Source organism: Plasmodium knowlesi (genome assembly GCF_000006355.2).
Source record: "Plasmodium knowlesi strain H genome assembly, chromosome: 12".
NCBI lineage: Eukaryota > Apicomplexa > Aconoidasida > Haemosporida > Plasmodiidae > Plasmodium > Plasmodium knowlesi.
The window spans coordinates 1485688-1502438 of NC_011913.2; the positions used below are offsets into that span (position 1 = coordinate 1485688).

Here is a 16751-nt window from a genome sequence, read left to right on the forward strand (position 1 = left end):
AAGTAAATTGGTTCAGGGGGGAGGAAAGGTGCCCGTCCGCACTGTGCTATACATTTATTCATTTATAAACGATAATTCATTTTTTATTTTATTATTATTTTATTTTATTATTATTTTATTTTATTTTATTGTTTTTTTTTTTTTTTTTTTTTTTGTGATCCCATTTGGTGAGTTACCCTCGAGCGCAGTAGACATAGGAAGTAGCTGTGCCTTCTAGTCGAGGTAGGGATTCACCTGTGGACATGCCGCTACGCTTATGTATAAATAAGCATACCTCCGTACAAAATTATGTTTACATATTTGCACGTGTACGTGTGTATTTCCCCCCTATGGTTGCGGGCATTTGGTTCCCTGGTGCCTGTTTGCTTAAAGGAGTTACTTGGCCAGTTGCGGGAATTTCCCTATTTAGTGAAAAAGGCAAAGTGCTGTGAGCTCATGGTGGGATGTGACAAAAAGGGAGCTGCATATATTTCACTCACATTTTTAAGCTGAAAAATTACTTCCTTTTTTTTTTCTCTCCCGATTTATTAATTTGCTTATTCATTTTTAAGTATTTTTTTTTTTTTTTTTTTTTTTTTTTTTTTTTTTTTTGGTATTCTTAGGCGTGGTCCACTGCACAGTACTACTGCGCCATGCCATTATACCCCATTCACCGTGTAATTTTTTTTTTCTTCTTTTTTTAAAACATGTTGTTCACAACATTTTCAATTTAGCATTTCAATTTGGCATTTTTAACATCATCTGGTTGGGTGCATACTATTAATATTCTTGTTTGTTTGTTTGTTTTTTTTTTTTTTTTAACGAATGGAGAGTGAATTATTTAGAAGTAGGATGGCTATCTGTAGAAGGAAAAAAAAAAAAAAAAAAAAAAAAAAAAAAAAAAAAAAAAAATATGCGTACAAGATAATAAGGAAGCGCATTCTACCTGTGGGTGTACTTTTTATTTTTTGACGAAAGGAGTACAGGTACCCATTTTGTGTAATAATTGCCTATGGTTTAGAATCGGATGCGTGTAAAAAACGCGTACATGTACGCGCATGCGCATAAAAATTAAAGGGTGCGCTTGGTTCTCTTCCCGATATTATTACTACTGTACGCGTTCTATCATCCTTATGCTTGGTGGGTCCATGGATCTGTCCACTGTTCATTTTCCCTGGTAAAGAGAAAAAAAAAAAAAAAAAAAAAAGAGAAAAAACAATCTTTGCTACAAAGGTGTACTGGATTCATTATTGTGTACTTTATTGATCATTTATGCACTCCTGATCGAGATGCAAAAAAGTAAGAAGAAAGGAAGGATGTATTTTTAAAGAGAAAATTTGTTTACTTGTGTAGCTATTTTGTAGGGTACTCCTCGTTCTTTATCGTACTTTATCATATGTACTGTAGCGTGTATTTGTTTGCATGCAAGATGATGTAGGCATAACTTTGTGTACGCCTTTTTTCTTCTTTTTCTTTTTAAACTTCTCCGCTCCTTGTTCATTTTTCTCATAAGTGTACCCGTTTGTATCAACACGTTAGGAGAAAACAACATACTGATGTGTTTGCCAAAAAAAAAAAAAATATATATATACATATATATATATATATATATATATAATAATGGTCACCTACTCGTTATAGAAGGTAATTAAAATAACCCATGAGAAAATATAAGCCAATGAAATATAAAAGAGAAAAGCAAACAAATGGGAAAAACCAAATGTGTGTATTTTAGAGACTAGGCATAAATGGAAGATATACAAATTAATATTTAACTTTGTGAACACCAGCGTGTATTCACTTTTCTGTGCCAATGAAATAACTTTGCATAAAACAAGCCGAACTTGTTAAAAAGTGTTTCTACACCCTGCCATTTAGGCTCTTATACTTTTTACACAAGGAAAGAGAAAGCAAAGTGTTAAGAAAAGCGAAAAAGGCTAAAGAGCCTTAATAACCAAAAAGGTTATATCATTGAAAGTATAAAAAAAAAAAAAAAAAAAAAAAAAAATGAAAAAATGAAAAAAAAGAAGAAAACAGAAAAATAAACACAGCAAAGCTGTGAAAACTGAATAAAGGAAAAATTTTCCTTTTACTACAACTTTGTAGAATGTGCAGTTTTCTCCCGAGCCAACTTGCATTCCATGCTGGAGGCGAAGAGCTCACCTTGTGTAGCCTTCCTTGCGGGCAAACCAGAAGTGTATTTGCACGCCATTCCTCCATCTGTGTAACAATCAGCACCAGGGTGTGTGACTAACGCCCATGCGAAGGTATGGCCGTAGAGGTTTCGCACCTGCGTTCCGTAGCCACCCGTGTGCAACGGTAGCCATCGATTCGGGATCACTCTCCGTTAAAAAAAGAAAAAAAAAAAAAAGAAGTGTAGTACAGTGTAGTATCGTAGTGAATTGCATTGTTGTAGTAAACTGAACTGTTTGTAGTGAAGTGCAGTGTAGTGCCCTGTTGTCCCGTGGTGACAACACCTACCAGGGAGTAACCAAAGCGGAAGCGACTGCGCCTAGTAGCTATAATCCGCTTAACAGCTCTTTGCATGGCCATACCTGATACAACTGCAGCACCAAGAATGGAGAGAGAAACTTCCAAGTGTAACGATTCCCCTGGGGGATCCTGGCCACAGCAGGGTCGTAGCATAAGTGCCAAGAACCCAGCTCGTAGCCAAACTAAGAAAACCGAAAAAGACTCACCAATAATATTCGAACATGAGAAGGAGAGAAATAAAAGTCTCCGTAATTATTACAAAAAAATAGAAAAATACGGGAATAGAAAAAATGGATTTGGACAAAATAAGGAAGAAGTGATAGATGTCGATTTTCAAAAAGGGACAACACTAAAAATGGGGAATCCCTGGAATAGTGTAGAAGCGAAAACGATGAATGGTAACCATATCAACATTGATAAGGTCAGAAGGGATCATACTATTTACAATTCCATAGGTGATATGTACAGAGCTGTCTACGAACATAAGTATCCTAAGGGTAGACACCCATTAGTGTTTTCACGACATGTGTCTGTCCCAAATATGGTAATGAATGACTCCAACCATTTGATTGGCACGAATGAAAAATCACGTAGGCTATGTTACAATTCTAACTTATGTTTTTCAAGGCATTTTTTCAAGGGAGGGAATACAAATCTAAACCTTAGTAGAGGGTACACAAACTGGGGGGAAAGGACGAAGCGAATTTTGCCTCATCGGGATAGGTTCATGTGGAGGGAACCTGTTGTGGATGGGGTTCCAACAAACTCTGCCAATATAATCAATGGTGCCGGAAGAATCAGAGATGAGAACCACCATACTGTTTTGTGTCAAGTGGATTCACCAAGAATGAACACATGTGGTGCATCCTCCAATGCTGTTAGTTGTAGGGCTGGTGTTCCCCGTTCTATATATGGTATTCATCATGCAGACCATGCTGATGTGGATGATAACGGCACAGACGTTAATTTTTTTTTTCAAAAATTTCTCAGGGAAAGCAGAGCGCGCCGATCTCATTTCGCGCAAATGAAGGAAGAACAACAAAGGGAGAGAGGATGTGCCCAACGAATGGAAGGCAATACGCACTGTGTTGTTACAGCGCATCCACTTCGTACAACCCACCCCTCTTCCCGTGGGGATATTTTAGACCTCAAAATGAGAGGAACCATGGCTAACCATGTAGTTGACATGGATCCCTCTCCTTTTGCACCAATGCACCGAGATATCCAACAGAAAACGCGTCTTCAATGTTGCGCAAAGAGACTGCTTAACAAACATGCAAATGAAGAAGCGTTTCATATCATGGAGAAAAAAACCCATGATAAAAATATGGGCATGTTGGATTGTCAGAATAGGATATGTACCCCCCTGAGGATAAGTCCACATTTCGCATATGTGGAGAGTGCGCACATTCGTAAAGATACACTTGGAACTAACAAAATCATTGTTTTCCCAACTAGGAACAAAAGAAGAAAAGTAGAAATGAATGATACTTCGCATAGAAAACAATGTGATGAGCATCCTATTATTTCGGATCTGTGCAAAGGATGTTATGAGGGAAGAGAGTTTCCATTGAGAGAGGAAGGTAATATAAGGAAGAAAGTAGAAATGGAGAGGCACCTACGTGCCCACCCTTCTTTGGGTTCTTTCCACGTAGTAAACCAAAACGTTCATGACAATTATTTGGGAATCCAAGTACAAATGGAGAATGGAAGGGAAAAAATGCAGTGTGGGAAAAACAAATGTACTGTGCGTTGGTCTCCCCCTGCCATGCCCGGCGGAGAAGTCGCATCCCCATCGAAATGGGACCATCAGACGGAAGACAATAGAAAGGGCACCGACGTATACTGCGATCGAATCAACAATCAGAATGAGGGTTGCAAGAAGAATGTACACTTGGGGAAAATCGTGCAGAATTGGCGAGATAAACTGCCTGCCGTCTCTGAGATCCTCCCCAAACACAACAAAGAAGAAACCAACGAGGATGAGTGCAGTTTGGTGAGGAAGGAAACGGAGAAGACATTAAAAGGGGATAACAAATTTTACCAGAACTGTGGATTATTCAGAAATTTTGTCTTTTCTTTTAAGAATCCACACAGGGGAGGGGAAAAGGAAGGAAAAAGTGAAAAAGGTGCAGAGGCTGAAAAGGGTGAGAAGATCGATAAGGGTGCGACGATGGAAAAGACACCAAAGAAATACAAGAAGATGAAAAACGAAAAGCACTCCCTGCCAAGCAGCCAAGCCCAATACAAAAAGTTCGAAGAGAAATATTTCTCGGAGGACCAAATATCAAGTGACTTTCAATGGAGAGAAGTGGACGGAACGATTTCTTCTCACGCGCAGGATTTTCTGTTTTTCGATGAGGAAGACCTGCAGATGGTTTCTCTAGATGTGCTAGATCACAGCGCGGTGAGTATCAGCTCAAGCGGGAGTAGCGATGACACAAGTGGGGGTAAACCTTGCCACTTCTCTCGGAAGGGAAGAAATCAAGTGCGCCAAAGCAGAAATGATGGCGAACATAACAACACCCTCCTCAAAAATCAGCAGGAGAAACTCACCTCTCAGAACGAGCAGAAGATATACACAAAGGAGAGAAACAACAAAATTGAAAGAAACAATAGCAGTACCCACAAGAGAGATGCGTCACATGGGAGCCATCCAAGCAGTGCAGACACAGTTACAAACAGAGGCAACGTGAAGCAAGTGACCAATGGAGAGAAGTATCACCATGGAGTTAGACAAGGAGAAAAAGCCCAGGGAAAGAAAAACAAATATGTTATCATGTATGCTAAAATTATGAATATAAGTTATGAGTATGGTGCAGATGTTTTGAAGCAGTTCAGCCACCCCGCGGTTAACTTGTTTAATACGAACAAGACGCACATCGTAAAGAAGAAGGAAAAGAATAGGAGGGAGGTGTACGCGTACATTGACGGAGAGGAGGAGTTCGGGGCGGTTCATCAAGTGGGACATTCAGTGAAACATGCAGTGGAGAAAAAAATGACAGACGAAATGGTAGAAAAGATGGCGCAAGAAATGGCAGAAGAATTGGTACATGAATTGGGAACCCCCGGGGAAAAAAGAAAACGCAAGTACACAAAGAAGCAAGAAGATCCAGAGACAAAAAAAAAAAAATTTATTAGCCACAAGATAAAAAGACACCTCCTTTGCATTAATGCGAGAATCGTAATCAAGGAATGGTACATTGATTATGGAACGTCAGCCAGCATCACCCCCTACATCTATGTAGTATCTGAGAATGATAACCGGTACAAGCTAGACAGAGTTCACGATAAATATTATTCCACCTTCACCAATGTAAGACTGAAGTTTGAAGTTACCACCAGAATTGTAAAATCTTTGCAGGCCTATCCAAACATTACATACAAGGAACTAGTGGGCCACTTAACGCTGTACGAGTGTATTAGCAAAAAGATGAGGAAGGCAAAGGAGGGGTTAATAGAAAGAGAGGATTTGATGTCACCCACGTGGAACCAGCGTACCAATCGTGGCGGGAAGCCGAAAAGGAAGAAAAAGAAACAAGAAAAGCAAGAGACAAAGTATGGGATGACTGGAGAAAGATGTCCATGGGATAGTTGCGGAGAAGACGATTTGGCATCATGGCGAATACACCCAAATGATTGCTACCCCTTGTTGGATGAAGAACTTTCGAAGATGGAAGAACCGTGTGAAAAAAAAAAAAAAGAAAAAAAAAGGAAGGAAAAAAAAAAGAAAGAGGAACCCCCCATCGTTAGTGTAAGCTTGTCCGAATATAGTGGAACAGGTGTACACACCATGCCAGATGGAACGATCAGTAAGAAATGCACATGGGGGGCACCGTACGCTGTGTATAAGTGCAACAGCAAGGTCATTATAAGATTATACAAATTTATTAAAAACGAAATGAAAATATTAACTCAGGGATTCAATGTAAAATGCTTGTTATGTACTCCTTTCATGAAGATCCTGGCACAGAAATTTAAATTTGAGAATAAGAAGAATCAACAAATGAAGAAGCTAACAAGAGTGTGTTCTCTTTCTGTGAACAACCAGGTATGTTCAGATGCTCTGCTAGACTGCCACGAAAATGGAGAACTTGATAGCTCTGCGAAGAAGATGGCTCGCTTTTACCTTATTAGAAGTTTCGTGGAGAGGCAAAAGGGGAACGCAGACAAGTATGAGTCCTCATGTGGATGCACGGAACAAGCAAAGACAGAAGAGAAGGAGGAGTTGGGTAGGCAACATGTGCCTCTGGGAGCTGGTGAAATTGACTTGTCCAGTGTATGTCCCCACGGGGGGAGAACCACTCAAAGGGAATCTCCCGCAAGTGTAGAAAAAAACACCTTGGGATGTCATAATCAGGAGAGACAATCCGCAGAGGGGGAAAATCACACGACCAAAAATGAATCCAAATATGCATTAAAAAGTTCATTTGAAGGGATGCAAGTACCCACCAAATATTGCACTTGCGACACCCCGCGTGAAATTTCTTCTCCCCTGGATTTGATTAACCCATTGAAACACGAATCGGTGCTAAAAATATGGGTATTCCTTTGGACATATAAACAAATGACAGATTCCAAAATAACGGTTAGCCAACTGAATGAGGAACTCGTACAAAGAAAAAGTACCTTTAGTAAAGAAATGACTGGACAAATCATTCTACAAAGGATACTATCGAATGAACAACTTTATAAAAGTGAGAACCTTGTTTCAGGTCTCCAAAATATCTGTGGTGAGAAAAAACACATAACGTTAGATGGTGTAACAAGTGGTCAAAGACACAATAGCTGTATAGATGAAATGATGAGGGTAATACTGCTTGTACTGTACAGGTCTCTACGAATTGATCGGAACAGAAGAAGCTGTTCCATGGTGAACAAACAAAATGGTACTTTTAGGAACGTGGGTTCAGGGACCAACCCTTCCTCTTACGATATTTTCGATCATCTAGAGGATCCTACGCTATGTGAAATTTTAAATTTTCCAATTATGAAATTCTTCACTAGGGGTGAAAGGAAAAGAAGGAGTGAAAATAATATCTCTGGGGAGGAAAAAATATTTCCATGGAATGGATCAAGGGATAATGAGGGCATGAAGGGAAAGGACCCGCCAAAAGAGAACTCACAAACTGAACAAAAAAACAACAGAACATGTAGTACAAGAGGGAAAGTAATTGAAGGGGAGTATTCACCAGAAGAAGACAAAGAGGAGAAAAAAGAATGTGCCCACATGAACAACACAGATGAAGATATCCAAGCGATTCGAAAAAATAACAACCATAAGACAATTATTAGAAGTGATGACCATCCCCTAAATTTAATCCTATACAAACGAGACGTTAAGAACAATTCTTATGGAAAAATCTTGTTAGATGTTTTAACAGAAAGAAATGAAAAGAAAAAACTTTTCGATCTTTGTGGAGACATGAGATTATTGGACCATTTAACATGGCCACTTTATTTAAAAAAATGCCTTTTTATGTTGCTCTACGTAATGAATCACTCTTTTCTTGTTGAGTATGATGACAGAGAGGAGTCGGAAGAAGAAGACTCAAGTGAATTAACTCCCAATGGACAGAACTATCCTTCTGGAGAGATGAATTTATCATGCAGACGATGTGTTTCCTCCATAGACAATGATAATTATGACGAGAATGAAAAGATAGAAAGAAAAACCATCTCTGAATGTTGTAGAGAATTACAAGATGTAAAAATGAAGAGGTATATACTGAGTTGGGTTCCAAATGAGGATGATAATTTTGATAGGGAAACATCTTGTAGAAATGATATGTTAGCCATTTTGGATTTCCTCTGTGAAGAAAATGCCACCTTTGAAATGTTAAGTACAAATCAGAAAATGGATCTTCTCAGTTTTTTTATAAATGCAATAAAATGTAGTACTGTTGAACGTGAAAGAGAAAACGGTGAAGAAGAGCACTTGAAAAAGGTAAATAGAAGTGTCGCTCTGGAGAAAAACATGGAAGGTACATCTAGGAGTGCGTTAAATAAGATTCCATCTACTGACATACCTACAAATGGAACACCAAGCAATGGAAAATCTGAAGTGAACAAGGAACGAGAAGACATAAGGAGTAACCACTCAGATGAAGAAAGAAGCTATGTCGAAGAGGTGGGTAAATATTTTAACGTTAAAGTACATCTCCTTGGAAAGGATAGACACTGCAACAAGTACTACATTTTTGGAGAAATCCTCGGGTGTACAGATTGTATATATGTTGAGTCCGTCAATGAATGTGGACCTGTCCATGAACCCCCTCCAAATGAATCGCCAGATAGGATAAAGAACCCACACGAAGAAGGACACATCACATCTACACCGAATAACCATTTCCCCGGAGACTTAAACCCACCAAAAGGGAGAACCCAAATTGGCTACATTGAAGGAGTCGATAACATAACTCGTTTTGTGGAACTTTTTTCCCCTTCATCCGTAGAAGAAACGGAACTGAAAAGGAAACTCGTTCAGTTGAAGAAGGCATTAGTAACAACGTGTCAAGTGGTCCAGGTGGAGAATCCATCAGAAGAAAGTGCCAGTATGAAAAATCCAACCAATGGTAACATATATATAGAGGGAGAAAAAAAGAACTCAAACAGGGGTTCATCGAGAGGAGAAAACCAAAGTGCACAGGAGGAAGTGAATTTGTCCACCAACATACAGTATAAAAATTGTAAAAAATGCCGCGAAGTAAGGAAGCAGGAGAAAAGGAAAGAGGTAGCAGAACAGGGTGACAAATGCCCAATAGTGAAGGAGAACATAGGAAATAAGCACAGAGATGTGTATCGAAGCGGAGAGGGAGAATCTCAAAAAAATATAAGGAAATCCCCTTCGGATAGTGAAAAAATTATGTTGGACCAGATACTCTGTGTGATGGAAAAGCTGCTCTATTTTGTAAAAAAAACGAAAATGGTTTTGAACGAATGCATACAAGAAAAATTTGGGAAGTTGGTAGACAACTTCATCCTAATGACGATAAGGATATTTGTAAAGGATAAGCTAAGGAATAATCTTAGTTTAATTTTTATAGATTTTGTAGATGTGATGGAAAATATAGAAACATTTTTTTTCCAACACCCGTATTGTTTTTTTTTGAAGAAAAGGTGGAGAAAAGAGTTGCGAAAATTATGGGAAAACGACATGCAATTTTTGAAGTGTCTATTTCGACGAGGCCTCAAAGACATAAACGTTTTGGATGTAGTTCCCACATTGTGCTTTTATTTTAATTATTTTGTAACCTACGGGTTGAAGGAAAAAGCTATCCACATGTACAGGAAATACGGCTTGACTGGGATGGTATCCGAGTTGGAGGATTTAGGCGGGGGGGCTACTACTGCTCAACGTAAGTTACAAACTCTGAGGAAGGTTCGATCCATGCTGAAGGGTAGTCTTGGGGTTGCAGCCAAGGGATCGAGAGAGGACATCCAAGGAGATACTGAGGTATGCCCTGAAAATTGTTTCCAGGACGAAAACATAAGTGATGTACTGAGCGATATATGCGAACTTCTGCCCTACAAGGTAGACGGAAGGTACATATATTTCAAGGAGGGACATTTAAAACACATGGAGATACTTTTCAACAAAAATTTGTTTTTTTCAGAAGGGAATAATTTAGAAAAGATAAATACTACAGAGATCGTCGAGGTGAGGGATATAAAAATGTTTTTGATTCCAAAGGGAGACCTATGGAAGTTGGGAAATTGGAAAGAGGGTGCCTCTTCGGGGGAAAACGTAGAATGTACACAGAATGGAAACCCGAAGGAAATGTCTACAGATTTATCGGAAATCATACGAACAGACCAAACGAAGGAAAACGGTCTAGGAGAAGAAGCGCAGACAAGATATTCTCTCAATGGAAAGGAAGAATTATCAAACGAAACGAACAGATCAGCTACCTATCATACAGATTACTACATATTGCGAGAAGGGTTATTAAAAATTAAGGAAGCAGTGGAAAGGAAAAAATGGGGCCCGCCAAATAAATATAATACATTGTATTTGAAACCAATGGAACAGTATACAAAAGTTTTAGAGGCACAAATGTGTAGTAGTTTTTTAAGTCCCAATTTTGGGACATTCGTAGATGTAAAAAGTGAGGTGATGAGGGAGGTAGGTACTGGTGAAAATAAAATCCGGGGAGCACCCTCCGTGCATTGCAAGAAGCAAGAGGAAACCTTCGTCTATGTGTGCCAACTGCATTGTGTAATATATCCACGTGATGACCTAGAGGAAGGTAGTGAAGAATATATGAGGCAGATACAAGAACCATACGTTCTATGCGAAAGGTACATTTACGCTCAGTGGAAGTTCCTTACTCTGAACTTATGTTTTACCGAAAATATGCACACCATTTTTTATATCTTTCCCTTGAGTCGATCGGCTCTTTCCTCTCCCTGTTGGAGTACTCCCATGTGTACACAAGGATGGATGACCGAAGGGACTTCAAATGCGGAATGATGTGAATACCTCTTAAGCGGGTAAGCCTAGTTCAATGTGGCTACTTTCTGTAGGCCTTCTTGGGTAATGTGCCCAGTTCGGCTGTGCTGTAGTCAGGGCTTGTACAAATTGGATGGATCCGTAAATCGAGAAACTGCAAAGGCGAACTTATTTCCCAAATCGTGACCACAGAAAGCGCACCATACCAAAGCGTAACACATTTTATGCGCACACACAGAGGTGTAGGTGTGCCCCTCGACTGTTTATTTATAGGGCCCTTTTTCCTCTCCATCTATCCATATATAATATATATATGTAGCCATTTCATTTACTGTCCCCTTTTACAGGGGTGTTTATTTTATCTACTATTTATGTACTATTTATCTACTATTTATTTATTTATTTATTTATTTATTTTATTATTTTATATATATATATATATATAATTAAAGAACTGCTCTTAAAATGAATGCAGCAGAACGTTCAACAAATTATACCACGGGCACAGCACCTATGGGAGACACGCTTATTATGTTAAGTTAGAGCTGCTTGCACAGAGCAACGTTTTTGGTACCTCTCACGTGCACTGCCAGCCGGACGGGTAACACTGGAAGGGAAAATATTCTTTTGCCCAACGTAGCGACGTAATTTTCGCTCTGTTCTGGAATTAGGAAAAAAAAAAAAAAAAAAAAAAAAAAAATGCAACTTCCGCCCGAATGGGAAAAATGAAACGATATATTTTTTTTTTTTTTAATGGAGAAGGAGAAAGAAAAATCTAAATTAATATAATGATTGTGTACATTTTTTTGGAGATAAAACTGGGTGACCACGTGGAGTTATATTTTTCACATTCTCTAACGACCATGCCACGCTGCATATGACGCGCTTCCCCAAGTGTTCAGGAAGAAACCACGCCCCCATAATTTTTACGAAGAAAACTGTGGAAAATAAAAACACTTGAATGATTTGAAAGCGCCAAGAGGGGAATATTTAAGGAGACCCAATTGTGTATCAAATGAGGCAGAAAATTATACAAGAGGAATAAAAAAAAAAAAAAAAAATTTCACTTATTTTTCCCAAGGTAGTTCGCCTACTAAGCACAATTTAACCTAATTGACATGGTCCTCATATTTCTCTCAACTTTAACCACCCATCCTCCCATGTATTCTCCGCACTTGTAAGAGATATGCTTTAGAGGTGGAAGCATGTATCGTGCATCAGGTTATCTAAAACTGTTCTCAACTGTATGCGCCTTAACATTTATTTTGCTAAGTGGATATCATCACTGTGCGTACGAGAAGGAGAATAAAAATGTAGATTTCTTTTCCGAGGCGCACGAGCTCCTTGACCAGGGGGAGTACGCGAAGTCCTTCGCCTTCCTGAGGACATGCGTGCATTACGATATAAGGTAGGTCTCCATACGAGTGTGAATGTGTCACATCACTGTATTACACCGACATGGCATCCTCACGTTTGCTACCTCCGTCTTATGGCGCCGCTAAAACACCTAACATAATCAACACTGCTAACATCGCTAAGGCAGACAACACTGCTAGGGCAGATACAACACTGCTAGGGCAGATACAACACTGCTAGGACAGATACAACACTGCTAACACTGCTGTCGCTCCCCCCCCCTCCCCCGTAGGTGCCTAACGTTGAGCGGAGTGTTCTACTACCTGGGGTTAGAACCCGTGGAGAGAGACGTTATCAACGCGCTGTACATATGGAAGGTGTGCGCAGACTATGGGAGCGCTGATGCGCAGTTCTACCTAGGAATTATGTACTCTAATTATTTCTCCCTGCCAAACTTGTATTCCTACTATGTGGAGGAGTCGAAAATTGAGGACACCTTCGTTTTGTGGAGAGTGTATCTTCGTTTGGAAGGGGTCTATTTGAGGAGAAGCGTGATTTACTGTTTACGAGGAGAAGGCGCTAAATGCCAGGTGCGGGAGAAAGATGAAGAGGAAAATGCAAAAGACACCAGTGAAGATGGACAGATATTTAGAACACCCCCAGTGGTGACACTCACAAAAAACAACAAACTAACTGTGAAGGTAAAAAATATTAGATATAACACAGATGAATTAAAATGGTACTTTGACAATATAGAGAATTTTCCCAATAGGGATTACCTGGAAAAAAATGAAAAGAAAGTAAATTTCACGAGGAATCATAGCTTAAGTTTGCTATATTTGTACAGTAGTAGTTTGGCTAAGCATCCAGGAAGTACTTTATCCTTAGGAATAAGATACATGAATGGTTATGGTGTGGAGAAAAATTGCGAAACTGCATCTAGATACTTTCTAAAGCTAACGAGCGAGATCATTAATGCAGATAATAGAACCCATTTCGAAATGACTGATTTGATCAAGCTAAGTATACCTCATTATGATCAGTACAATATGAATAATAGAAAAATTAAAAATATAGAACTGTTTCTAGAAACGTCTCTACATGATAACCACAGAATTCTAACAATGATTGCACGTAGGTACCTCATAGGAATAGACGGGGTAGAAAGAAATTACAAGAAAGCACTTGCCTATCTAACCAGAGCAGCAAAATATGATAACTCCGAGGCCATATCCTTATTAGGGTATATTCACCTGCTAGGATTAGGTGTAAAAATTGACTATAGTAAAGCTACTGATTATTTTATTAGGGGGAATAAGTTAAATGACCCCTTGAGTTATAATGGGTTAGGATATATACATTTCTTCGGTTTAGGTTCTTTTAAAAAGAATACTCATTTGGCATTTTACTACTTCGACTTAGCCGCAAAGAGTAACTTATCATCGGCACAGTTTAATCTAGCGTGCCTATATTTAAGTGGTGTCGGAATTGCACAATCTTTCCATAACGCTTTCTACTGGTTCTATAAAGCGCTAAATAATGGTAATGTGCTAGCTGCGTATACTGTAGGGTTTATGCATTACAATGGGATCATCATCAACAGAAATTGTAAAGTAGCTTTGTCCTTGATGGCTAAGGTAGCCGAAAATAACTCGTTCATTTTGAGCACCTCAAATAAAATTATTAGATATACAGAAAAAGGCAGAATCAAGGAGGCTTTGTTCCTTATGGCACAACTCGCCGAAACGGGTAACGTCCAGGCACAGATTGGCATATCTCAAAATATTAACAATTCTAAGTTTGCTCTGTTCTTACCCGCCAATGATAAAGCAAAGAAGGTTTATGCCAGCAGGTACCTCGCCATGGCATCAGAGAACAACGACTTTAAATCCCTCTTCACTCTTGGAGATTACGCCTATCAGGGACATGGCTTGTACGTACGCATATTTCCCAAGAACGGTTTGCCTTTTGACGAGCTCTACGATGTGAACCGTGACGAGTATCTCTTCCGCTTCGATGCAGCCAAGCAGACAAAAAAGGATGAACAGTTTGACGAGGTTAAGAAGGATAAGCAGTTTGTCATGGCGACCAGGGCTATGACAGATGAAATATCGAGTCTAGACACTCCCCCGAACGAAATATACTCTGCAGACTTCGTTGACGAACAAGGCCTTATCTTTAACGACCGTTGGCGATTCAACTACGGATTAAAGTTCTCCTTCAACGAGGTAGATTACAACCTAGCCTATCACCATTACAAAAGCATTATTTCGCACTACCCCAACAATTTTTATGTGATCCAAACCATATCAAAGGCCTGCTACAACTTAGGCTTCATGCATTACTACGGAATAGGGGTGGCCAAAAATATTCAGAAGGCCCTAGCCTATTTCAATTCCTCTATTAAAATTTACCCCACGCATAAGGCCCCCTCCGTTCTGTTTGTGCTCTATATAATGTTTAACAAGCATTTGTATAACTTCAAAAAGAAGTTTAAGCACCTCAAGTGGTTCTTGCCCCTGTAACGCGGGGAGGAAAAAAACCCTCCCACAAAATTAAAAAAAAAAAAAAGGAGAAACGTTATGAGGTTTCTAAAAACGACGAAGACATCACATGGGGAACGCCACAAAATTTCCTACAATTCATATCCCATTGGGACTAATTTTCCCATATGCAACTCAATTTGTCGCTATCTTTTTCCAAAAAAAAAAAAAAAACGTAAATTTGGCCCGTCCTGACATCTCTCTCCAATGGAAAAATTTGAACTTAATTTATGGAGGCACACTTTAACCGTCACAAGGGGGTTTCCCCTTTTTCCTAGCGGGGACAGGAACGAAAAAGAAAAAGAGAAAACTCTAGTGATACATTTAGAGACAATGTACACCAAGAGATCCACCTCGCTGAGCATTTAACTAGTACAACATTTTTTTTTTTTTTTTTTTTTTTTATCCCCATTTGAGCATTTTTCAGTTGTTCATAGATATTTCCCTGTTTGTTTATTTTGGGCCTATATGCTTACCCATTTTTTAGCATATAAATTTTACCTTACGGAAGGAAAATTAAACCTCCGCAGGATGCAGAACAAATGAAGCGAGGGCAAATATATGTGAACCCCTACGTCTTCAGTGCCTTGGAATAGTTTTGCAAATAAACGAAACGAGGGTAGACCCCTACACGTGTGCAGATATACCCCAAATGTTGAATAAGGATATACCTTTTACTGGGAGGAGTTATGGACGCCTCCACTCGGAGGGGAGTAAAACTGGCTATAATTGAATCACATGTACAAGTAATTGGCCAAAAAAATTGAAGTATCACGCGAAAAAATGCGCCAGGTTCCAGTTAGACATATATTTTTGGCGGCATGCTTGCAATTACAATACTATTAGTTCTTTTTCTTTTTTTTTTTCTCTTTCTTTTTGATTTATCACGCGAAGACTATTTGATGGCGAATTTACAACTGTAACACGGCACATGCAATGTCGGGGCGTGTATCCTTTTTTTTTTGCGTGCGAATTTGTAAAAAAGGCGAATCTCCAATATTGTATGAACAACGAAGGGTTCCTCTTCCCTTGGGGGAACGATTTTCAAATAAAGTCGCACGAACGGAATGTTATTTATGTAGAAGGGCATGCGCATATGTACTACCCAAAGATATGTTGTATATTTATGCGGCACGCCCTGTCATTTGGTCAGCACTGTGACGGCATAGCTTTTTTTTTTTTTTTTTTTTTTCTTTGCGTTGAGGTTGATTTTACAAAATTAGAATTTTGCGTGCACGCATTTTTTGGTTTAAAAGGTAAGAAGTTTAATAATTAACCCATTTTGTTGTTTTAATTTTTGCAATTTTTTTTATTTTCGCTATTTTTGTGATACTTAATTGTTTCGTTTTATCTTGATTTCCCCTCATTTTTTTTTTTTTTTTTTTTTTTTTTTTTTGTTCTGCGGAGCAAATATGTTTCTAATGCGGCAATAGCAAATAAGACAATAGAGGCCGAAAACATGCTTTAAAAATTACTCAACTTTTTTTTGCTTTAAGAGATAGCAATAAAATGTAAGCATATTATTGAATTACTGGCAAGGAAGATAAAAATAAGAAAAAATACATATTGCTAAGAGGAACTTTTGTGTACTACATATATTTATATAATTGTGTTGTTTAGGTGTGGTGAATGAAAAATGAAAAGTGCGTTTTTTGTTTAAATTAGAGAAGAGAAATGTTAAAAAACAAGAAGGGAAAAGAAATGTATATGTACGTTTTAGTACCATATTTTATGAGATAATAATTTATTTTAATATTTTTCGCTATTTTCTCATTTTACTGCTATTTATTTATTTTTTTTTGTTGTTTATTTATTTGTTTATTATTATTATTATTTTCGCAACGTTAATGGCGCTAATGTCAAGTAATAGAGAAAAAATCTTTAGCGCAAAGATTATGCTTTTAAGAGAAGGCAAAGTTGGGCAGAAA

General features: G+C 38.5%; 2 protein-coding genes across 2 annotated transcripts; both read left to right on the forward strand.

Moving 5' to 3' along the window:
- Nucleotides 1–2557: 2557 nt before the first annotated feature.
- On the forward strand, nt 2558–10945 carry PKNH_1233600 (conserved Plasmodium protein, unknown function; the record flags this gene model as incomplete). Its single annotated transcript, XM_002260352.2, has 1 exon — nt 2558–10945. One exon carries the CDS (start codon nt 2558–2560, stop codon nt 10943–10945), a length of 8388 nt encoding a protein of 2795 aa, XP_002260388.2.
- A 1184-nt stretch (nt 10946–12129) lies between these two features.
- On the forward strand, nt 12130–14805 carry PKNH_1233700 (ubiquitin-protein ligase, putative; the record flags this gene model as incomplete). The annotated part of the gene is made up of 2 exons (XM_002260353.1): nt 12130–12332; nt 12573–14805. The coding sequence occupies 2 exons, from the start codon at nt 12130–12132 to the stop codon at nt 14803–14805; spliced, it is 2436 nt and encodes an 811-aa protein (XP_002260389.1).
- Nucleotides 14806–16751: the final 1946 nt, after the last annotated feature.